The sequence below is a fragment of the Salarias fasciatus genome, chromosome 7, assembly GCF_902148845.1.
Source record: "Salarias fasciatus chromosome 7, fSalaFa1.1, whole genome shotgun sequence".
NCBI classification, from domain to species: Eukaryota; Metazoa; Chordata; class Actinopteri; order Blenniiformes; family Blenniidae; genus Salarias; species Salarias fasciatus.
In genome coordinates, this window is record NC_043751.1 from 20375886 (window position 1) to 20398674 (window position 22789).

General features: G+C 42.2%; 4 protein-coding genes and 4 non-coding genes across 10 annotated transcripts; 1 reads left to right on the forward strand and 7 right to left on the reverse strand.

Moving 5' to 3' along the window:
• Positions 1–26: 26 nt before the first annotated feature.
• Positions 27–5289, reverse strand: rpl4 (ribosomal protein L4). Of its 3 annotated transcripts, none has more exons than XM_030095406.1 (10): positions 3351–3422; positions 2692–2863; positions 2430–2536; positions 2047–2185; positions 1694–1818; positions 1270–1399; positions 839–995; positions 568–651; positions 258–378; positions 27–171 (listed from the first exon to the last, which is right to left on the reverse strand). In XM_030095406.1, the coding sequence occupies exons 1-10, from the start codon at positions 3351–3353 to the stop codon at positions 82–84; spliced, it is 1128 nt and encodes a 375-aa protein (XP_029951266.1). In that variant the 5' UTR covers positions 3354–3422; the 3' UTR covers positions 27–81. The 3 variants fall into 3 exon arrangements, 2 of the variants coding, with proteins under 2 accessions (XP_029951266.1, XP_029951267.1); XR_003931758.1 differs by having other exon boundaries at positions 91–171; positions 564–651; XM_030095407.1 differs by lacking the exons at positions 2430–2536; positions 2692–2863; positions 3351–3422 and adding an exon at positions 5282–5289.
• On the reverse strand, positions 456–522 carry LOC115392643 (small nucleolar RNA SNORD18). The gene has a single exon (XR_003931889.1). It is a non-coding gene; the product is annotated as a small nucleolar RNA SNORD18 (small nucleolar RNA).
• On the reverse strand, positions 730–799 carry LOC115392642 (small nucleolar RNA SNORD18). Its single transcript, XR_003931888.1, has one exon. It is a non-coding gene; the product is annotated as a small nucleolar RNA SNORD18 (small nucleolar RNA).
• Positions 1888–1987, reverse strand: LOC115392644 (small nucleolar RNA SNORD16). Its single transcript, XR_003931890.1, has one exon. It is a non-coding gene; the product is annotated as a small nucleolar RNA SNORD16 (small nucleolar RNA).
• Positions 2249–2347, reverse strand: LOC115392645 (small nucleolar RNA SNORD16). The gene has a single exon (XR_003931891.1). It is a non-coding gene; the product is annotated as a small nucleolar RNA SNORD16 (small nucleolar RNA).
• zwilch (zwilch kinetochore protein) lies at positions 3892–9799 on the forward strand. Its single transcript, XM_030095401.1, has 18 exons — positions 3892–4031; positions 4236–4278; positions 4833–4925; positions 5088–5296; positions 5422–5612; positions 5741–5820; positions 5897–6052; positions 6257–6328; positions 6415–6508; positions 7055–7107; positions 7221–7314; positions 7414–7493; positions 7590–7746; positions 7826–7854; positions 7939–8075; positions 8160–8255; positions 9139–9254; positions 9373–9799. Exons 1-18 carry the CDS (start codon positions 3982–3984, stop codon positions 9459–9461), a joined length of 1839 nt encoding a protein of 612 aa, XP_029951261.1. The 5' UTR covers positions 3892–3981; the 3' UTR covers positions 9462–9799.
• A 4-nt stretch (positions 9800–9803) lies between these two features.
• On the reverse strand, positions 9804–13839 carry lctlb (lactase-like b). Its single transcript, XM_030095402.1, has 14 exons — positions 13713–13839; positions 13438–13598; positions 13156–13243; positions 12951–13060; positions 12738–12866; positions 12554–12649; positions 12414–12468; positions 11949–12110; positions 11594–11868; positions 11369–11495; positions 11088–11287; positions 10925–10988; positions 10202–10246; positions 9804–9975 (listed from the first exon to the last, which is right to left on the reverse strand). Exons 1-14 carry the CDS (start codon positions 13837–13839, stop codon positions 9860–9862), a joined length of 1755 nt encoding a protein of 584 aa, XP_029951262.1. The 3' UTR covers positions 9804–9859.
• A 1377-nt stretch (positions 13840–15216) lies between these two features.
• Positions 15217–18164, reverse strand: snapc5 (small nuclear RNA activating complex, polypeptide 5). Its single transcript, XM_030095408.1, has 4 exons — positions 18020–18164; positions 17056–17177; positions 16891–16971; positions 15217–15820 (listed from the first exon to the last, which is right to left on the reverse strand). The coding sequence occupies exons 2-4, from the start codon at positions 17143–17145 to the stop codon at positions 15629–15631; spliced, it is 363 nt and encodes a 120-aa protein (XP_029951268.1). The 5' UTR covers positions 17146–17177; positions 18020–18164; the 3' UTR covers positions 15217–15628.
• Between the last annotated feature and the right edge of the window lie 4625 nt (positions 18165–22789).

The window sequence follows — 22789 nt, forward strand, 5'->3', positions numbered from 1 at the left end:
TTGAAAGCAAACAACGGGTCCGAGTCGTATTTGAAACAAGTCTTTTTATTCATCGCTGAACGCCAGTCTGTATGAATAGATTTATGCCGCAGGTTTGGCAGGCTTGGCCTTTGCAGGTGCTCCCTTCTTCTTAAAAGGCCTTTTCTTAGGTTTCAGCATCTTGGCCTTGATCTACGGAGAGAGCAAAATAAAAATTCAGCCGCCTTCAGTAAATACATTTTGAACTGCTTGCACTTATAAGCAGCTGAGGTTCTCACCGCAGGGTCATGCTTGAGGATGGCGTGACGTCTGGCTGTCTTGGCGTAAGGGTTCAGTTTGAGCATGATCTGCAGGTTCTTCAGAGGATTCTTCTTAAATACTCTGCGATTGATCTTCTTGCTGCAATGACGACACAACACAGTGTTAGCGGTCTGAAAGACGAATCTGCTCCGACTTCAGTGTGAAACTCTCTTGCATCACTCAGGACTTCCAAATAATCAGGGTTCAGAAACACGGACCTGAAGTGGGAAATCATCATTGCCAATGAGCCAACAATAAAAGACGGGAATAAAAGTATGAAGAACTTACCGGGGTGCACGGAGTGCCCTCTGGATCTCCTCACTCTTCAGGATCCTGCTCAGGTCTGTGTTTGTCATCTTGTGCATCGGCAGGCTGAAACAAGAACCATCCAACGACTTCAGATTCATGCAAATCTAAAGAAAGGTGAGCTTATTGACCGTCGGGTTGCTCAAACTCAGAACTTCATTAATATCATTACGTTCAAAAACACGGACCATGAAGTGGAAGCTCATCATTGTGACAGATGGTGCAGATGTTGGGGGCCACGCCCAGAACTCACTTGTAGTCGACCTTGAGGGAGGCGGGTTTACGCCAGGTGCCGTACAGCTCGTCCAGCTTGCGGAACGCGCTCTCGGTCCAGATGCAGAAGCGCCCAACGTGACCACCGGGAGCGAGCCGCAGCAGGTTCAGCTTGTTCACGTTCTGCAGGGTGATGCCTGTAGAACACAGCAAGATGATATTTAGAAATAATATTTAGAATTACTTTATTAGCCCCTGAGGGAGATTGTTGCAACACAGTTCCATACAGGGGGGGGAAAAAAACTGCATTGAGTTCATTCATAAGAAATCAAGGCTTCTGTGAAGCGGTGCCAGCACCTTGACTGTCACCATTTCCATCATCTAAGTTTCAAATCTCTAAGCTCAGTTACACTGTAAATGTGAGAATATATTTTAACTTGTCACAGTAACGGGTTGCAGATTGAAGTTTACCTGGGATATTTCTGAAGGCCTTGGTGAGACCGGCGTCTTGATTGTAGATGATGCACGGCCCTCTGCGCTGGATACGTCTGCGGTTCCTCATCTTACCCTTACCGGCACGCATGCGCTGAGAGGCGTAGACCTACAAAGAAATCACACTGCAGTATAATGTCATATGATCATACAACCCAAACTTGCATGTGCTCAGTACAGATTTGGTGTATTTACTTTAGGAACCACACCCCCCAAACAGCCCAAATTGTTTTGTCAGTGCTGTCGCTTTAAGATTTCATTCAAATCTAGGTACATTAACTCTGTGTTTATCGTTCATGCACAGTGTTGGAGGCTGCGTTATCCCCCCAAAAAACAGGAGACTGGGAACAATTATCAGTCACCTGAATTAAATCCCATGTATAGACCTGGAATTCAAATTCACCTTCTTGATGTCGTTCCAGGCTTTGAGCTTCTTCAGAAGAAGCACAGCCTCCTTGGTCTTCTTGTAGCCCTCAACTTTGTCTTCAACCACCAGCGGGACCTCAGGGATCTCCTCAATGCGATGTCCTGATTGACACATTTACACGTTAACAAATATTCCCTGGATTGTTTACCATTATTAGTGTTAGCATGCCTTGCTCAGAATTTAACATACATCAATACACTGTGACAGCATAGAGACAGCAGGCAACTGTCACTGTCTACAGGGTCAGACGCAAATTACACCATCATGGCAAGCCCTAATCTAATGAAAATCTGTAGACATCTGTGTGTGTTTTGTTTCATGGTTCTTACCCTTTGACATCACAAGTGCAGGGATGGCAGAAGCAGCCAGAGCAGAGCAGATGGCGTAGCGCTTCTGGGGTGTGTTGATCCTGCGGTGCCAGCGGCGCCAGGTTTTAGTGGGGGCAAACATGCGTCCACCACGGCACATCTAGACACGAGTCAAGGAGCTCCAACGCCCAATCAAGGTGCATCAACACTGAACAAAGTTACCTGCTCAGACTCAATGTTCATCAACCAGCTATGCCAGTATGCGACAGCAGGCAATCTGTCACTGGACACAGAGTCAGACGCAAATTACACCATCACAGCAAGTCAAGTTTCTTTGCCTCTGCATTCAATTTAAAGAAGGGTAAAAAAAAAAAAGTGAAAGATTTCTGCTATGGAAGGGATACGTTTCCAAAAGCACCCTGGCCAGAACGGTGAGTACCACCACCTCTCACACGGGGGATACGGGCCACAGCTCTTCCAGTTCCCCAGGACTCGGCACTGGTCTGGTGGCCTAAAATGAAAAACACATCCCACTATTTTAACAGGCTATATATATGGACAACTAAACTGTACAGTCACATCAGGGTCAATGTCAAAATGATCAAAAATATGTCTTGGGGAATAAAACTTATAAATTAGTTAATTCAGGACATTTGAATCACTCACCTGCTAGTTCGCTGACAGCATACGGCTGGCGGTTGTTCTTGCGCATGTTGGTGTGCACAAAATTGACAACATCAGGGCGAATTGGGGCCTTGAACACAGCAGGCATGACCACATTTTTGCCTGCAGACTCTCCTTTCTCGGAGTAAACCGAGATAAGAGGACGGGCACAGGCCTAGAAGGAAAAAATGAAAATTGTTGATCAGTAAACTACAGCATGCTGTGATATAGCCCCAGCTCTGCTGATACTGTTAGAGAACAAGTACGGTTCATGTGAAGTGAACACAGGCCTCACGCGACGTAGCAACCTCCTTCAGGCTGCCTTATAAAACTATAAGCCAATGAAAGTCATTGTGAGTATTACTCTGATTGGCGATGCATATTAAGGCCCATCAAAAGCACAAACGTTACTTTTAAAGTCCATTTTTTAAAGTGCATTATGTGGCGAGATCTCTTACTATCCGACTCACACGTGTAACTGACTTGGTCCCAAAATGGCTCCTCGTGCTAGCTAAGCTAGCCGGCAATATCCTACTCCTTTAAATCATGATCCTGCCCTGACTAACTCAAAAAATGCAGCGCTGCTTGCCCCAAACAGTCAACTATACACTCCTACACATATGGATTGGTATATAAGCTGTTACACGAATGTTGTTCCTCACCATTTTCGGTATTTATTTTCGGCTCGCCGACACCACGCTCCTTACGCTATGGCGGCCACAGTAAAAAGGAAGTAAGTGACTTACCCAGTAAGAGTTAAGCCTCCGCCTCAAAACGCATCACTTCCGCCAGGGACATTAGCTTGCTTATACATTTACAAAGCATTACAATAATACAGGCAATAAATCTTGAGCATACGTAGAAATATAATAACTCAAACAGAGATGATAAAATACACGCAATGGCAGCAAATGTGATGTTCTCCGTAGCGGAAAGAACTATTTTTCTGACACACGTTGGCGGAGGATTAACATACGGACCGAACTACTTTCTGTACAGCAGCTTTTTTTTCATTACATATTTATTTTCTATTTAGCACAACCGTGTTCGTATCATGTTTCTTCTTTGTACATTTTTTAAATCTAATATATAATTTATTTTACGTATTTTCTTAAGACACGCGATGACCTCTGACCCCGAGTCGTCATCGTCACTGTCTGAATGAGCGCGCGAGTGTCAAAATATCAACAATTTCAAGCTGTCGTTCGTTTCGTCTTTAAAACTCATAAATACCTCCTCTGAGTTTAAATAAATCGTTTTTACACCAAAAGAAGACCGCGACACAACTCAGCGATGGGTTCAAAGGTTTTATCCAAGGCAAACGAGTTTTGCAACTTTCTCCGGTAAGTTTTGTCCACTTAGCATTTCTGACTGAGCTTCAATAAATGGAGCTGACTGATTCGTGAACGTAAAAAGGGGCAATCAAAGTTGTTTTATATGTGTCAGCATTGCTCCAAGTGCCAACAAGTGCTATTCTTTCCAGTTAAAGTTAAATTGCTTTGTTGGTGTGAAGTTAACTTGCTTTGTTTGTGTTGCTTTGTTTCCAGAAACCTCCAAGACGCGACAAGCTCTGATCCACATATATACGAGGTAAATCCAGTTTCTTTAACATATCCCAAGTTGATGAACGCATTGCATATAACATATGGCTTTCACTTCTTTCTGAGGTATTAAAAGATAAAGATTTGATCTTGCTTTTATTTTCCCAACCCTTTATGGAATTGTGGATGATTGCGTGTCATTTTGTATTTTTATGTATTATGGAGGTCATAGAAACAATGTTAAATTTGTATTTCGAAAATATGAAGAAACTTTGTGTAGATATACATGTGCTCCTTTGAAGCTCGTCACAATTCATGCATCAAACACCATGGGATTTTCTGTGAACAGTGACATTTTTGGTCAGTAGGTAGTACATTTATGATTCATCTTTTATACTCAACACAACCAGCTCCAGAACAGAAGCAATTTGCAGCAGAATTTACATTTGTAATATAACTACGAGGAGACAGTTTTATAACACTAGAAAATCTCTGGCTTTTGGCTGAGATGCCTCGCTAATCTATTTATCGTCCTTTGTAATACACTGCACTGGATTAAATACTTGTTTTAGAGTTATGATGTGGAAATCTTTGGGTTGACAGGATGACATCCACATAGTTAAGATGAAAGGAGACAGACTCACTGCAGTGAACGTGTACTGTGCAAATCAAACCATCTTCGTCTGTGAGAAAGCTGTGAGTAATGTCAATCATGAAACACTGTTTTAAGTTATTAGATTATGAAGTAATTGACAAAAAGTCTTTGAAATAGTATACATCAATTCTGACTTGAGGCACACCAAAGTGTTTTTTTTTCTTCATAATACTAACCACTCAACTGTACTTTTGTCTCCCAAGGTTCCAAAAATAACTGAACCGGATATTCAGCAAATGAATGAATCGTCAAACTGTGATCATCATGTTGATGATGATGACAGTGATGATGATGTTGATGATAAAAAAGATGCTGATGCTGATTCTAATAGCGATGATGGTGATGGAGTTAATGCTGACCATGGTCTTCTGACAGAACTGGGACCCCAGCCCCTCACAGTTCCAAAAGCAAGGTGACGACTGTGAAATATTCATTCATATCTCTTTCAGTACAGGACATGGTAGCAGGGTTGTGCATACTGGGAATCCAAAACAAAGATGATAATTAAAAAAAAATTGCATGTCTTAATGTGTGAAGGCAGTTCCTGTCCTGGTACACATTATCCCAGAATCCTAATGTGTCAGCTGTGGACAACAAGCCTGCCTTACTACCTTTGTGGGTGCGATGTGATATGTCTGACCCTTCTCGGACAACCTGGCTGGGAGCTGAAACTGTCTGCGTGGCCAATAAAGTGACTGGTGTGAAGATGTACTCGGTCACCTGCAGAGGTAGTGTATCTCTCACACATCTTCTTCCCTCTTTTACAGCACATGCACAAGCTTTATTGCTTTCCTAAACATTTGTTTGCCGTGTAGTCTTGAGTCATTCTTCTGTTTTCTGATGTCGTTCACATTAGGTTCAACTGTGGACAAAAAGTCTCTAATGAGCTTAGAGGATGTGAAACAAGAGCATAAGAAAAGGCACCACCCGTCCTCGGTAAGTGAGGGTCTGTTCTCTCTTGCGAGTCTCTCTGAAAGACCGCTTGTTCACCTTCGTCCATTGATTCTTCCAGATGGGGATTAAAGGCAGTGCCAGGTTCAACTTGTTTGGCTCCACTATGGTTGAAAACACCATGATTGAGTCGCAGAGTAGTGTGACCGTGGATTTGAAATGGAGCCACGTGGAGAGCATCCTTGAGACCCCACCCCTGTCCTCCACCGCAGTACTGGTGAGCAGCCATCATTAACACATTTCCTACTCTGCAGGATGATCACTTACATTTTCACAGTGAACTTGAACAACTTTTTTTTTTTTCAAACTTAATTTCAAATACAAAGTGAAAGTATGCTTTCTTTCAAATCCGTTGTTAAAGAAATAGAAGCTGTTATGGTTTTGAACACATTTGTGAATCTCACTTCATCTTCGAATGCAGAATATCAAAATTGCCAGCGGAGACCAGAGAAGCCCAATGTATGAGTTGTACAAGGAGCTGGAGTTTCTTCAGGTCTGTGTTCTTCTGTGAACTGACATGACAAAATCACAACAATAATCAAACCTACAACTGAATCGATGAGTTCTCTGTTATTTCAGACGCTTGCCGACGGTTTGAGGACTGGTCAGACTGAATGGATGGAACCTCTGGAAAGCACACCTGCTGTTACTTTGACCAAAGCTTACTTAGAAGGTATCTGTGTTGTTATTGTTTGTTTACATTTTGAAGATATCATATTGAACTTATTACTAACTACTGCTATGCCCAGTCTGAACTGCGAAACACAAAGAAGTGTTTCATGTTCGGTCTACTGTCAGCTGCTTTTGGACAACAGCTCCCCTGATCCCGTGTTACTTTCCAATGTCATCACCTCCAGCCTGTCTTTCATTAACTATTCTGTTCATATGTTCCTGCTGACATAATTTGGCTTGTCTTTCATGACCACACCAACTACAACTTTTTATGGTAGCAGAAAAAAGAGCTTTACAGCCGTCATTACAGTGACACCCGGGACTTCCCCAGAACAACAGTCCAATCACAGACGGCTTCTCACCGTCAAAAACATATCGAGGACCTGACAGATATTGAAAATTGAAGTTACTATCGAAAGAGGAGCAAGGAAGCCTCAAAATCAACACGCGTCTCTGCATCTCTGTCATAAGAGTCTGAACAACAGGATTGCATACTATGCTTTCAAATGTGACATTTAGCCACTTAACTTTTTTCCCCCCCTTTCAGAGCTGCAGAGCTTTTCAAAAACGCTGCTGGAGCGGGCCACAAAAATAGCCGAGGTTTGGTCATCATATCATAAAAGCTTCTTCTTTTTCTTTTGAAGGTTTGTCCATCTTATAACCCGTTTGGTAAACATGTTTGTCTTTTCTCTCTTTTCTTAAAAACCACAAAGCCAAAGTCTGAGACGGACACCCCTGTTTTCAGTTCTTTCCTGGAAAGAGGCGATCTGGATTTTGTTGAGCAGCTGTGGGTTCGCATGAGAAAAAGTGAGTCCGTTTCACAATTAAGAAAACTTAGAATGACTTGATTTATCATTATAACCAAACAGTTTTCACAGTGTTTGCTAATTGTGCTTAATATGGCAGGTGTCACTTCGTGTCAGGACATTGCAGATTGCTTGAAGTTGGTCATTGAAGCGCTGCGATACAGCGACATCAAACCCTGGGTATGAATTAATGCAGCCATTGAAAAGACCGAGAAGATGATGCATTGTTGACTGGCGGGTTTTTTTTAAAAGAAAAATGTTTTTCACTTTCCTCAGATTCACAGAGACAGCAGCAGCTCCCTCAGCAAACTCATTCTGCAGTGCTACCACCAGCAGATCGAGACTGTGTCTCTGACAGGCGTCACTCCGGTCAACATGCTGCTCGAGATGGGTTTGGACAAAATGAGGAAAGATTACATCAACTACCTCGTTGGTAAGTTTTGTTTTCTTTTAGTCCCGTGTGTAACTTCATGATTGAGGTGATTGATAATAAATAATTTTTCTGTTATCAGGTGAAGAACTTACAACTCTGAAGCACTTGGTGAGATTAATGCTGCTTTATATACCAAACACACACACAGACATTTCAATAAAGTAGTGCCTTTCTTTCATTTTTTTTCCACAGAGTTACTTCTTGAGCACAGAGGTCGATCTGCAGGAGCAAGCGATCCGACTCCGAAAGCTGCACCATCTCCTGGAGATCGTTGTCACCTGCAGTACCTTCCTGGCTCTGCCATACGACTGTCTCTTCCTTCTGACTCAGTAAATCTCTAAGTGTTTTCAAATGATGGTGGTCTGACTGCAGGAGTACAGTGCGGTATATTTCAGCCTCTTTCTTTGTCGTAGATCCTGTTTGCAGCACTACAAAACATCACCAGAGGACGAGGAGCATGAATTCAAACTTCAGATCAAACCTGCTCTGATCAGCCATTTTTACGAGAAGTAAGGAGGAATAAATTGTTTTTGTTCTTTGGGATTTCATCTTTCATCCTAGGCTATAATAAAATTTTTAGAAATACTTGGATAATTTTAACTTGTACATCATGATTGCAGAAATATCTGACAAAACATCGAACTTGTCAGTGATGTTCTTACTCTTTGAGATGTGCCAGCACTTCAAAAACCCCTTAAAAAGGAGATTTAAACTACCATTTTCTGTTTTTGACTTACAACGTTTAGTGCTGCCCCCTTGTGACCACATGGTATAGTGCAGTTGCAAAGGAAAGAAGTCAGTTTTAATGAGGAGAGAAAAGCCTCTTTCTAAGCAGTTCCCACTGATGTGTGCAGACAGCACAGGGGAGTATCGCTGTTTTTGTTGTTGCTATTGACTTATTTGCCCTTAATGCTAGAATTTTCCATCTCATCGCCTTTCTCATCACTTATTGATTCAAATCTATTGATTTATTTTCTACCCAAGTCTTTTATTTGTTGGCATAAATTCTTATCGATAGTTTCTTCTCATGTCATTGCTGTTTTTGTGTTCTTTCATTCTTTGCTGATGTTATGCGGCTGTGCCTCCTGAGTCGCTTCTGCTGTGATCGGTGTGATTGTGGTGGATGAAGGAATCAATAAAACTAGATAATTGGAGGGACACTTTGAAATCATTGAGACAGACGGTTTTAGACTTGCTGTTCTGCCCTGGACATGCAGTTTATGGAGTAATGGCAAGACAGTGACTTCAGCATATTTCTTGATACTAAGAGGGGTTGATAGTAGTGGTGGCTGAATATTTTTGCTGACTGGCTTCACTTCCCAAATCTTTACACTGAACTCACAACATCATAACATATTTCCTTTGAATCATATTTGTGTGTTTGTTTCACAGGGAGCATCCAGTAATGTGGGGTGTTGAAGTGTCCAGCGGCCACGGTCCCCGAGAGGTCAGGACGTGCTTCCAGCTCAGCGACAGACCCCTGGTTGATCACGTCATCTTTGACACAGGTGCTTTTTACATTTATGCATCCTCCTCAAATGAATGGAGTACTTACCACATCGAAGTACAGATAACATGTTTCTTTTTTTAACTCTTCCCCCCCCCCCCCCCCCCCCCCCCCCAAAGAGTACCCAAATGAAACGGTGAACGGGGACTGTGAGGATCCTGCTTTCTTCTCCACTACGGTGTGCTGCAGCCTCGCCAGCTTTGCATAAATTTACAATAAGACCGCACAGATTGACATTCATATCTACATGAACATATATTGTTTGTAAATTTAAGTAGAACAAGTTAAACAGCGTCAAAGTGTTACTGTAGCCACTATAATGTTTTCAGTCAACAACAACAACAACAACTAGCAGTTCAATTTTATTGATAAAGTTCAAAATGTTGAGGGAATATCTTTCCACGCTGTTGGAGTGTCGTCCGGTCAACTCATTACTGAAGAGTGAATAAATCCTTTACAGCAAATACTGAATGCACATCAAAAGAATGAAATCCGTCTTTAAATTCAGTTCAAATAAAGTCACGTTCACACGTTTCCATAAAGGAATTATGCACCTGTAGAAGTGTGTGTGTGTGTGTTGCCTGTATTTGTAAACATGCACACTTTCTAGTTCCGCCTGCGCAGTAGGAACATGAGGAAGATGGCACTGAGCAGAATAGACAGCGTGCACACAGTGGGAACGACGATCTCGGTTACCATCTCCATGTGGCTGGTCAGAGGGTCTGCAAAACACACACACACACACACACACACACACACACACACACACACACACACACACACACACACACACACACACACATTAATAACATGCTGACATCACAGCAGATTGCAGACACTCCTGAAGCCAGTAATGATGCTTAAGCACAGCACTCAAAGGGTTAATATATTCCCGCTAAATGAAACCATATTTAATCTGACTCACAGTGAACATGAGGGATTCCTTACCATGAATAAGTCTTAGAATATTGGCAGCAGAACTCCGCTGTTCCTCTAACAAGAGAAGAAAAAGTACTCAGAGTTGATGAATGACATGTTAACCCTTTGAGAACTGCATGCAGCCGGTAGCAAGCATCTCATGAAGCAGCATCTGAACTGAAGATAAATGTTTTAGAAATGTCTTGAATGTTGAGTGTATTTTCTTTATTCAACTTGTGGACACACTCCACCAATGAGCTGCCGAGAAACCAGAACAGCTCCTTACGCAGATTAGATTAGACTTTATTTACTTGTTAAATATGATGTGAATGAGGGATTTGTTGAGCTCGTTTAAAAAGCGTGTGTTAGTGTGAAACTGCGGAAGCCCAGTGCCGTCAGTCGGTTAGTCGAACCACACAGACACGAGAAGACAGATCGCATGATAGGAGACATGTACCCTAAACTTCATCATGCACTGGCCAAACCTTTGGCATTTCTGCATGTTCCTGGGACTTTCTTCTAGCTGTAGGGGCAAACAAAGAAGATAGCTCAGATACTCTGAAAGATTTTTGAAACCAGGTTTTCTATTTCTATTGATCTTTTTGTTAACTTGTTAATAAAACAAATTTTATTCTGAGATCCTTTTTTTTTTTTTTATTGTGTCTATTTGGGTTACAATCTTTGTTTACCCCAGCTAGTGGTTCTCCTCCTATCACTGGAAATTATGATCACCAGTGTCAAATTCAGACTGACCTGCAGCCAGGAGCTGGTTGCTAGAAGAACACGTCTCAACAGCCTTCCTTCTCCAGTTTTCAACCTGCAGACAGAATTAAAGGACAAACAGAAATGATCGGTTTCCCATTTCGGCAGAGTTCTGAGCTCTTGTTCGCAGAGTGAGGCCGTCGTCCCATCTCACCTCTCGTTGATTGGGAAATCCATTGGAACTGATGATGCGTTTGTAAAACTGGACAGACGCTTTGGGGTAGCGCGGCTTGTTTTTGTTCCTGAAGTCCACGTAGTACAGGCCGAATCTCTCAGAGTAGCCTTCGTCCCACTCAAACTTGTCCAGCAGGGACCAGGCGGTGTAGCCCTTCACGTTCACTCCGTCTCTGATGGCTGAATGACACGGAGAACAGACAGTGTGAGACGTCGACGTGACTTTATACATTTCTGTACAACATCTGGGAGTTCGTTCACCTTTTAGCATCTCATTGATGTAGTCTTTATAATAATGTATCCTCCAGTCGTCGCACAGCTCCGTGCAGAGCATCTTCTCAGAGACGCCGTTCTCAGTCACATAAATCATCGGGTTTCCGTACTGAGTCTAGACAGGAGAGACGAATCGATACGCGGTGCATTGAGTTGCAGTTTAATTAGGGCCGCAGTCTGCCGCGGTGCAGAACGCACTCCGCTTTGAGTCACCTTGACAAAATTGAGCAGACGTCTGAAGCCCCACGGCACGGAGTAGAGCCACTCGGATCCGGGGTCCGGCCAGCGCGGGTCCACCAGCTCGGCCAGGTCCCTGTCGGTGAAGTAGCTGCTGCTTCGGCCGGACGGGTTGTTCTTCTGGGTGATGTAGCGTGTGGTGAAGTGACCGATGCCCAGAAAATCACAGGTGCCCTTCATGTAGCTCTTCTCTTGTGGAGAAAAGGCAGGCAGTCGAGATGTCCCGAGCCCCTGCTGGGCACTTTTCCTTCCTGCGCACACAGACACCGATAATAACCAGGCTGCTGGTCAGTGCCGCTTCGGCGTCTAAAACGGTCTGAACTCAGCTTACCGATAAAGTCTTTCATCACTTGAGGATAGTCTCCGTGAAAGATAGGTGTGGCAAACCAGCCCAGGTAGAACTGGACGTATCTCTCAGCTGCTTCGATGTCCTTCTGGTTACTGATGTCCACCGGCTCCCCCCAGTCCCCCGACAGAGAGATGCCGATCAGGCCTGCAGAGAGGAACAGCGTCCAGAATCAGTGTTGGGTTTAACACACTATGACGTCACTTGACAGGAACCGATATGTTCATCATGATTTTTTTAGTTATTATTTCACTGAAACCCTGTTTACTTCGGAAGCACCTCATTAATGCTGGTCTTAACAGAAACAAAAAATGTCCGATTATCCGTTGTATTAGCATCACGGTACCTGCAATGAATTAGCGCAACTTATTTTAGTAGTTTCTATCATCAACCTCTAATTTCCATAACTTGCACATCACTAGTTAACATTCAGTTTTTGACCTTGTTTACCTTTTTGCTTTGCTCTCCATTGAGTATCATAGGTGTGCCACACTTTAGCATGTGCCTATAAAGGAGAACAATTTGGTTTGAAGTTAACTCATTGCTGGATGAGTTTGACGCTTGGATCTATTGCGCCATCTGGTCCATACCTTGATCATGTGGTGTGCGGCTTTATAAGCTCCCGTTCCTCTCAGCTTCAGGCCAGGAGCATGTTCACCCGTCTCATAGCCTTCAACTGCTACAGACTGCAGTGGGGTACCAATGCAACAACACTGTGTTAAGTATGTAAACATGTTTTGAAACGCTACAGACAAGAACTGACTGAGAACATACCCAGGGATTGTTGAATGTGATCCAGTATTTCACCCGATTGCCAAATCTTTCAAAGCACAGGTTCGCAAATTCATTGAAATGATTCACCATGCTTATGTTTTGCCAGCCGCCATATTTCTCCTGCAAGACCTGGAAAAGCAGAGAATCCGGTGTGTCATTTCAAACAAAGTTCTTAAGTCTGAGCCAGTGAATTGCCAGAACTGGAACACCAACCTGTGGAAGATCCCAGTGATACAGAGTGACGATGGGGGTGATTTTGTTCTCCAGCAGATGGTCGATCAGGTGATCATAGTACTGAATTCCTTTTTCATTGACGTGGTCAGCTGCAAATCAAGTTAGAGTCAAATAACTATTAAGAAATGGTATCTTGTGTGTGAAATGACTTCCAGAAGGCTCAGATTAACAGCAGGAAACTTACACTTTATGCCGGTGGGAATGAGTCTGGGCCAAGAGATGGAGAAACGATAGTGGTTGAGCTTTAGCTCCTTCATGAGAGAAACGTCATCCTGTATGGAATATAAACAGCACGGTCAGAGAATGTATCGGCATCCCTGAAACAACATTGCTTAAACAGAGGCGGCGACGAATCTGCACTCCAGGGTGTTCACTTTTATACTTCTTCTTCAGTGAAGAAGTTGAATTAGTACTACTGTGATTTGAGAAAAGAACTTCTGTCAATTCTGCTCTTAAATAACTCCACCTTGACTTTGTAGTAGCCCTCACAAGACGAATCCCCAGTGTCATTTTGCTGGACTTTGCCTTTCTTGTGACTGAACACGTCCCAGATGCTCAGTCCTTTTCCATCGGTGTCCCAGGCTCCTTCTGTTTGATAGGCTGAACCTCCGGCACCCCACGAAAATCCTGACAAACACAACTCAATTAGATTACATATCCATGTTTTAAACACCATCAGAACAAGAACTTAGGAATGGATTTAGAAAAAAAAAATGCTGCATCCCTCTGAATTGTCCATACCAGCTGGAAAAGTGCCATAATAGAAGGAGCCGCGGTCGTTCTTTGCCCAGTCGAAGTCCTCAGCCGCAGACAGACACAGCACCAACACAAGCACATGGCACACACCGACTGCACTGCTGGGCAGCATGGTACTCCGGAGTCTGCAGCACAGACACGGCGTCGTTCTCCAGGCCCTCACTGACGGCTGAACACAAACAAGAACCACTCGTCATACACACTCTGGAGCAGACATGATGCATTCAAGCCAAAATAAACAGTTTTTTGCAATATTTTTTTTTAAATAAAATATAATTTCTAGAAGAGAAAAGGTTTTGAAAATCACAAGCAGTCTGGAACCATCCGACGTGATGATGGGACTGTGGGGGGTCTCATGCCCCTAATGCAACACCAAATGCTGCTGTTCAGACTCAATGGAGTGAAAGCTCAACTTGCTGAGGCAGACAGATCCCATACAAACGATGGTTTTACCTCTGTAAGCAAAGCTAATGTCAGAGCGCTTGATGTAATTACGGTGCACAATCACAGGACAATGGACAAGCTTTTCACGCAAATATAAAATACAATTCTAAGAAATGCATTAACAGAATTTTGATGGATTGCTTTGGTTGATGTCGAATTACTCTGCCAGAATCTGCATAAATTTGTGTCATGCTTGACACTTACAGTCACTCTTTGTTGAAAAGCCCATGAGTGGGGACATACAGTAGAAGACAGTGGACTCACCGTTTAATAATCTCAATAAAATTAATCTTATCTACTTCATATTAGCAGCATTTGTTCCAGAGAATCTAAATAACCTACTTTTGAATACATTTTAATTGCAGGTGTTCTGAGTCTTATGGCAATTTTCAGCATTGATAATCTCTAACAAATGCATTCACTGACATACATAATGTTATCCCATCATACACTCAGTGAAGAACTTAAATCAATGGCTCTGCAAAAGCATAAACATATTCTAATAAAACCAATATGCACACAAGTTTAAATGCACATTGCTTACTTACACTTTATCTTTTAAATCAGGATTTGTCCTTCAGAGTATTAATCAGTACTGTCAAAATCATTACAATGTAGTTAAATTTACCTGTGATCCTTATGCAGAATGCATTTGCAGCAGGCCTGCGTGCTGAAGCCAGTGGTGTGGCTGGATGGGGGGATCAGGTAGAAAAGCTGAAAGCCGTATATATCTATTCATGTAATCTCTATTGTACATTCCTGGCTGTAGCACCACCCTTCTCCAGAGCGGTCCCCGCTGTCAGTGTGAAAGCTGCTGTTATTGTGAGGCGCCATGTATTGTTTTAGCTGTTTAGAAATTGCTGAATGGTTTTCTGGCGGAAAGTGTTTGCACTGCACTACCCATTCGCCTGCGATGAGGGCAGGCCCAGAAATTTAAACTGATATGACTAAAGTCCAATATCTAGGAAGATAATTAGTACATCTAGTGTATGATGGTGAGCATGTCAGTGAGTGAACTTGGAAAAATAAAATCCAGTCATACAAAACATATGCAAAACATTTATTTTGTGCTTACAATGATCATTTCTTACTTAATGCATACATACTAGGTTCTCATATGGCCCAGCCATATATTTTCATCCACAAACACATACCAACACTTCTGTATTTTGGATTCTTGAGTGAATTGCTGCTCTCTTTCTTATTGTCTAAAATGCACAATATGCTTAATAATCTAGAAGCACTCAATAACACTGTCTCACTGCATCAATTTCCAAACATGACGTACACTGTTTGAGATTCTGCTGATGTGCCTTCAACCCTGACAAAAAAAAGAGAGCGTGTTGCTAGCACCACACATAACTACACTGGAACTGTAACTCAATCCGTCCAAATAAATTAAACTTCCCGACAAATGATACGAAACAGGAGAACAAGTAAACCACCGATCGTGAATCTCAGTAATCGTCTTCGTCCTCATCCTCTTCGGGCATAAACTCAAGCTCTTGGTCACCTTCTCCTTCTTCGTCCTCCTCATTTTCATCTTCATCTTCCTCCTCCTCGTCCTCCTCCATGTCACAATCCACAGCAGCGTTCAGTAGCAGCTTGGTTCGGTTGATCTCGCTCTCGTCATCAACGTTAATGTGAACCTGAAAATGCATGACAGATGTTGAACACAGTCGATGCTGGTCAGAACGTACTGATATTTGAGATGTTTCAGGAAATGCCAATCCGTGCTTCTGCTGCTACTTTTTTTTATCAGAGGACATTTATAACACTGTCTATTTGGTCGATGCTCTCTTTCGCCATGACAGCTCACTACAACTTACTGTCCACCTGGTCTAGTTTTTATCCTAGATGCACTTCTTTTTTTTTTTTTTTTTATACAACTTGGATTCAGTCTCAGATCTTTCACAATAAAGGTCGAGACTTGACCTGGTGCGCCGCCACAGAAGTGTCCGTGGTACTGATTAATTGATTAATTGTACTGATTAAAAACAACCTACACTTGTCTGGGAAAGATTAAATAAAACAAAGTATTGGGGAAAAAAAGTGAAGTATACTATACTCACTCACTAATACACTCAAATTGATCATGCTTTATCCACAGAATTAATGACAGGCAAAAAAAATCACTTTGAAAGAAGCCTCAGATTGACAACTAAAACTATCTTTGATAGTGTTTTTTCTAAATGAGTGTCTGGAGCTAAACCCTGATGTTTCAGGTGAAGACACAGATCCAGCCACACACTTCACATTCACTCCTACGGGCAATTTAGAGTCACAAATTAACCTCAAAAACATTTTTTTTTCCAACTATGAAAGGAAAGTGGCGTTAGTGGGGGAAGCTAACAGAAGCACAGAGAGAACATGCAAAGTGGAACAAGATACTCTCGCTGTGAGACGAGAGCTTTAACCACGATGGTAAGCAGCATAGATGATCCAGCCAATAAGAACAGACAAATAATTTAAATTGAGAGCAGTTGAAATCTATTCAAGTAACACTACTATAGTCCTATAAGACACATACTGTATGTCAACTGAAGTAATCAACCTGAATACAACATACACATATATCCAAATCCAAAATTTCCTGTCTGAACATTATTACTTAGAATAACCTGATTTAATGAGGCCATCGGGCACAAAGAAACGGTGACCTCTGAGCACCTTGCAGGGTTCTGCCCTAAACGACCCCGTCAGCAACACAGCAACTCACCTCAGGTTCCGGGGACCAACGCTGAGAGGCTCCCCCTTCTGTTTGAGCATTTATTATAGACTTCAATGCTCCTTCTTCAAACTGTAATACAGAACAGACACACAAAACATAAACCACATGTTGTTTACAAATGCCAACACAAATGTATTTTTGATTTACACTCACCTTCAACCTGTTCAGCTGGTCTTGTAGCATGACTTTGATTTTGAGGAGAGTCTCCTCTTCCTTCTTCAGCTCCTGCAGACGGCTGTGCATGTTGACTGCTGCAGTCAGACCATTCCTCAGCGCTGCAGAACAGACCACAGGTCAGTCTCACAGTCATTTTAATGATTTCGGTATTTAAAGAATACTCAAGCATTCATGAAGACACAAGAGTAGAGATGTCATCACAGGAAATATGTGTGGTCAAGGATTTATTTACTTTCTCATTCGTTGTATTATAGAAACTATATAGATATATGGAGTGTATGGAGGGGGACTTAACAATTTGACAACAGAGTATAATATACACAAGCAGTCCACCCTGCCAAAGCACTGTACACTGCTGTTACAATACAGTTTGTGGTTGTCACTGCACTTGAATTTTGAATTGTTAAGTTAATGTTACAGTTGTTTTTGTGTGACACAGTCAGAAAGATGATGATGATGATGATGATGATGATGACACTTCAAGTTCAACAAACATTCAACACAAGCACTTCTTCAGTGAGGTAATACTTATTCAGGTAATACAATGAATAATACACCACACTCATAATGGTATAAGAGGCAACACTAACAATCTGCAATGATTTAAAATTGGGGAATGTGGCTGGGGTTTCTGCATTTTCAGGACAAAGTGTAGCTGCTGATGTAGCATGTTTCTTTCTATTTGTCCTGTTAGTACCGTTAGATCCCATTGAACCACTTCCAGTCAGAAAAAGGAAAATGTCATAAAACATTTGAAGCACTACAGCGGTAAACCCACCAAGCCCACCTAAGAAAGGACTTTGTATGATCTTCACAGCGGAGAAAAAGACAACAAACTGTGTGTTATTGTGAGCTAGCGGGAAACAATGAAGACGAATAGCATCAAAATGAAACGTGTGTTTCTCTACATGCAGCACAGAACTGTGCTGGAGATAGTTACCTCTCTTTGAAAGTCCTGCCTACAGCTCCATTCTAACGTGGAGACTGGCGATGGGGTTTCAGCGTGGCTCTGATGGTCGTTGTTTTGTTGTTGTGCTACAGCTACGAGCTAAAGTTTGGTTCCACTTCCGGGTTGCAGACGCTTTCAGGTACCTTCGGAAAATGTGAAGTTGCCGTCGTGATTGACCGATGTGTCGAATAAAACTAGTATTTTCACCATTTAAATTATTAAAAAATATTCATATTTTGTCGGAGGAAGATAAATACAAGTGGTAGTTAAAATGAATCAAAAGTTTTTATCCTGCTTGTAAAATAAATGGCAGTAAATACAGATGCTTATTATGCTTTTATTACCAGTAGTACACGAATACTATTAGTACTAGCATTAGTATTGCTATTACTATTATTAGTAGTTTTAGTTTTAGTTTTAGTTTTAAATTATTGCTTGATGTCCAGAAATATTTCTTCAGAATCGGCACCTGAACGCAGCATTGACAGGAGCGGAAACTACTACTTTGGCGCCATCTGGTGGTGAATTACTGCTATACACAATCAATGATTACTGCTTCATCAAGTAGGGTAAAAATAAATAAAAAATCAGATCCTTTTGGTCACACTTAAATCAAATTTTGGCGTCAGGATGAAAACGCGTCTTAGTGTTATTAGAATGATTGTAATGAGGAAAGTATTGTAAAAAAAAAAAATTGCAGTAGCTGGTTTATCTGACAGAGCTCATTAATGTCCATCAGTGCAGCTGTTGAAGCAGTCTCACGATGGCTGTCCTCCTCCCCTCTGAAAAATAAGGTTTGAAGTGGCAGGTGTCAACTTTACGGCGCCAGGAAGCCTAATTTGTAACAAATGTAGTTCATGGTGTTAGTCTCCCTTATAAAACACAAGGGTCACACTCGTGGAAGACGAACAGGCTCTAAAATAGCTGCCTGCTTGCAATTTCACTAGACTAATGTGCATGGTGTAAATTTGCCTTTCAAGCTGGCAGGACTACAAATAATAGTTTTATTGTGTTGTTAGAATGGAAGAAACTGAGTGAGATTTTAACAACTATTCACAAAGGCGGCTTAAAAAAAATGAAGCCTTATTATGCATGGACGGCTAGCCTTCCTACACACAGTGATCCATACAGGCTTCATGGGGAAAGAAGAGGTCTGTTATCTCCATATCAATATATTCAGATGTGCACCAAAGAAAGCGCAGAAGTCGATCCAAGTTCTCACTCACTGAAGAGAGCAAGTAGATGAGAAATTCAGCAAAGTCCTAAATAAATCACAGATGGAACTTATTGATGCGAACAAGATCTGGAACGGCTCTTAATCAGTCTTCAGAAATGTTTGAAGAGCCCATTAGGTTCTTTATAGGATTTCTTCGCTAAGTCCATCCAGATGTGTGTTTGATAATCACAGCAAGTGGGCTTGACTAGAAAGTCACAATTTAGCTAAAAGTAGCTCCAGAGGTAGAGGCCTCCTCTTCAGGGTGCTTTCATACACATGCGAGTCAGAGTGTGATGGGCTGTACTGTCGACAAATGTCTCCTATTTTCTTTGCCTTTTGTTATCATTCTTTCTTCACATTCTTGAATTGCGATGTGGGAATTGAACACGACGGTTGTTCGGAAACATAATGGACTGGTGGGCTTCGCAGTTTGATGGATGGTCGCATTGGGCACAGAGAGGTGGAATTTAGGGGAAAGGAAAAAAACGACATGGTTCACCTCTTCCTGAGAGGGGATCGGCTTTTCCCTCTATTCAAATGTCTTGATCCTGAGGAGACAGGTCTCTAAAAAACATCTGTGTACAAGCTTTTTAATGAGTATGAAGATGACTTGCAGACCTGCTCTGCTATGACAAGATAAAAGTGAATCTTGTGAATCTAAACATAACAGTGAGCAAGTAAAATCATGTGTTATTTGGTATTTTACACCCATCTCATGAATATCCTTGCATCCACATGCCTTCAAGTACAAACATATTAATAAAAAAGTGGAATATTACTCCACTTCTTGGCCATTTGTACACCTATATGTTGAGATTTTGCATAAATCCGACTGGTTATCGGTGTGCAAGGTCAGAAACAACAGTCATCCAGTGCAGCACACTGAAGGCCTGTAACAGCTCTACAGTGCAAGTGATGAATAGACAGATGGGCGTAAACAGTGTGTGTTAGTGATGCATGCTTAAAAGTAATCCTGAACTTCAACTCTTCTAAAAAGACATTCTGCTGTCCAGTGGAGCTTTATGATGTAGCTTAAATGACTTGTCACTGCAGTATCAACATTCACATATTCGGTCAGTCAGTATCATACATTATACAGATTGTGTTTCACTTCATTCTTTCAACATGCCGTCACACCTGTTGGCAGCAGTCCAGAAGTCAGAAGCACTGATATCATATATGTTGTCTTAAGCTACTGTTGCTCCCTTAAATTGTCCCCTGAGGACAAATAAAGGGTTTTTTACGAACTGACTTACTCACAAACATCTCAGAACACACACTGCTCCACAGTTGAAATGTTGCTCAAAGGAACAGGAAATGCACATTTGTTCCAATAAAATTCACCAAGTTGCATTATCACATATGCACGTTGGACTTGTATCACTGCTCTCTTTATGTCACTGCAGTATATTTTGCTGCACAATGTCTGAATTATTTACTTGATGGAAAAAAAGATGACATTTTTTCAGCATGAATCAAACACTGGCAAAAAGATGGTTCACACTGTTCATCACTCTAACTTTACTACTTAAAACTTTACATGGGAGATGATAATAATGCACTTTTTTTTAAGTCAAAAATGTTAAATTAAATTTCTTTGCACATTTTTGTGCAGTGGAAAAAAGTCAGCTGGTGTCATTTCTGCCGCCTTGTCCTTTTTCTTTCTAGTAAAGAGTATATGTGGATATATCCATGCTGCATTGACAAGCTCAATTATTAGTTAACTGTTCTTCACAGTATTGTAAATTTGCCATGCTCTGGCATGTGATTGTGTACAAGAACATTATTGTTCTGTGAGCCGAGCACACAGGAAGCTTTGGGAAGCTGAAACTGGAGATGTGTGTCAGTGTAGTAAAGACCTCAAGGATTTTGGGGTCAGATGAAAAGGTGCTCTGAGGCGTGCGCCCCGATATCGCAGCTGCCAGCCACCCAGTCCAGACACGGGAGGCCCCACTGTGGCATGAGGGTTTTTACTCAGAGCTGGTTTCAGCAGCTCGGAGGTGGCTAATGCAGGACAGTTATCGCTCTGCTCCTTGGAAGACCCAGTTGTTTTCTTCTTGTCATCACGCAGACCGTATTGCAGCCGCATTGCAGTTTCTCCTCCGTCGAGTGTCGCCTTGGCAGAGCTGGAGGCTCGCGCTGAGGCCTGGTGGCAGCTGAGGCGGGGGGGCTCGGTCGCCGTGCATGCCCCTGCGAGCACGGGTCTGCTGCGCTTCAAGGTGCTCCCACCGTCTGTGGAATGCGGCGCTGGCCGGTGTGGACGAGGGGCCTTCCAAAAGGGAAAGGAGGGAAATGGCTGGGGAACCCTGAATGAAAATGAGGAGGGGGTAACCTCTGAACAGCGCCATAACAGAATTATGACATTGTTTTCAGCTGTCGTGAAAAAGAAGAAGCAAATTCCAATTTTCCTACACTTTCAACTCCTTATTCTGAGCTTGCTTGACTGCTGACACTGTCAGTGCTGTATACTTTTCATTTCTCCTCTGAGGAGTACAGAGGTTTGGTTATGGATAAAGGAGATTAGCTTTTTGTTTTTAGAGACAAATTCACTCTTTATTTAGAAACCTCTGCTCACACTGTAGTACATTTTATTTGAAACTCATGATAGTGTAGCACAGAAGATTTCTGAATGATCTTTTTAGGCTTATTTAAAACCTACTCATGCAGCTATTACCACTTTAATTGTTTCTTATAAATGTATATTGGTGTTTCCTGATTGTCATTGTTAATAATATAAACCGAAGTTGCTACAGGAACATCTGCATGTTGTGAACTTAAGATGGAGCGGTTTCCCCCAGAGTACAACCGTAGACACTGACATGAAGAAATCTATGAAGGAGAGGAGGGTTGTAGAGTTTGTGTGCTGAGATCAGATACATAAAACAGTAAAAGAGCCATTAAGAATGAATCACTGAGAATCTACAGCTTCACTCAATCTCATCAGAAGAGGGACGGATCACAGCTTCCACTGCTTCTTATGTAGTCTGAAATATTTAACCCAAAATCTGCTCAAGTGAGATAAAGTCGGTTGCCTGTGACGTGATCTAATTATATCCTACAGAATCACAAAATGAATCATCCCAGTGTTCTTTACATGAAAAGGTCAGGACCTCATATTCCGAAGGTGAAGGGGAAGGTGGGGGTGGCAGCCGCAGGATGTTTCCTCTTCAGGCTTTACAGTGAGGGGGACAGTAGCGCCGGGCGCTTCTGAAAGGGGAAGGACACGTGTGGGGATGCCGGAGCCTTTGTTTTTGAGGCGCTACCGAAACCTTTACGTTTCCTTTCCTGAACTCCCACACACATATTCGTGAAAACTGTCACGCACACGCAGGCGGGCAAATGTATCAAAGCGCACTGGACTGTAATCAGTACGATCTCCTGCACGTACACAGAGCTTGAAGATATGGATGCATGCTTTAGTGGTGAATAAGAGGATGCAGTTGCGCTCTGATACCGATCCATGCATGCCCAAAACACACTATTGACAGCCCTGCCCTGTGCGCACTGCAAAGAGCACAAAGAAAAATAGATCATATTTCTGTAAA

What these genes read in the sequence shown, in the direction of transcription:
- snapc5 (XM_030095408.1), bottom strand. Translation starts at nt 17,145, where the DNA reads ATGCACAGCCGTCTGCAGGAGCTGAAGAAGGAAGAGGAGACTCTCCTC. An exon ending in ACCAGCTGAACAGGTTGAAG is followed by an intron (nt 16,972 to 17,055) that starts GTGAGTGTAAAT and finishes TCTGTATTACAG; the next exon opens with TTTGAAGAAGGAGCATTGAA. An exon ending in GTTGGTCCCCGGAACCTGAG is followed by an intron (nt 15,821 to 16,890) that starts GTGAGTTGCTGT and finishes ATGCATTTTCAG; the next exon opens with GTTCACATTAACGTTGATGA.
- rpl4 (XM_030095406.1), bottom strand. An exon ending in TCCCTCAAGGTCGACTACAA is followed by an intron (nt 652 to 838) that starts GTGAGTTCTGGG and finishes TTCTTGTTTCAG; the next exon opens with CCTGCCGATGCACAAGATGA. An exon ending in TCCTCAAGCATGACCCTGCG is followed by an intron (nt 172 to 257) that starts GTGAGAACCTCA and finishes CTCTCTCCGTAG; the next exon opens with ATCAAGGCCAAGATGCTGAA.
- zwilch (XM_030095401.1), top strand. Translation starts at nt 3,982, where the DNA reads ATGGGTTCAAAGGTTTTATCCAAGGCAAACGAGTTTTGCAACTTTCTC. An exon ending in CTGATCCACATATATACGAG is followed by an intron (nt 4,279 to 4,832) that starts GTAAATCCAGTT and finishes TTGGGTTGACAG; the next exon opens with GATGACATCCACATAGTTAA. An exon ending in CTCACAGTTCCAAAAGCAAG is followed by an intron (nt 5,297 to 5,421) that starts GTGACGACTGTG and finishes TAATGTGTGAAG; the next exon opens with GCAGTTCCTGTCCTGGTACA.
- lctlb (XM_030095402.1), bottom strand. Translation starts at nt 13,839, where the DNA reads ATGCTGCCCAGCAGTGCAGTCGGTGTGTGCCATGTGCTTGTGTTGGTG. An exon ending in ATGGAGAGCAAAGCAAAAAG is followed by an intron (nt 12,111 to 12,413) that starts GTAAACAAGGTC and finishes TCCTCTCTGCAG; the next exon opens with GCCTGATCGGCATCTCTCTG. An exon ending in CATCAATGAGATGCTAAAAG is followed by an intron (nt 11,288 to 11,368) that starts GTGAACGAACTC and finishes CGTGTCATTCAG; the next exon opens with CCATCAGAGACGGAGTGAAC.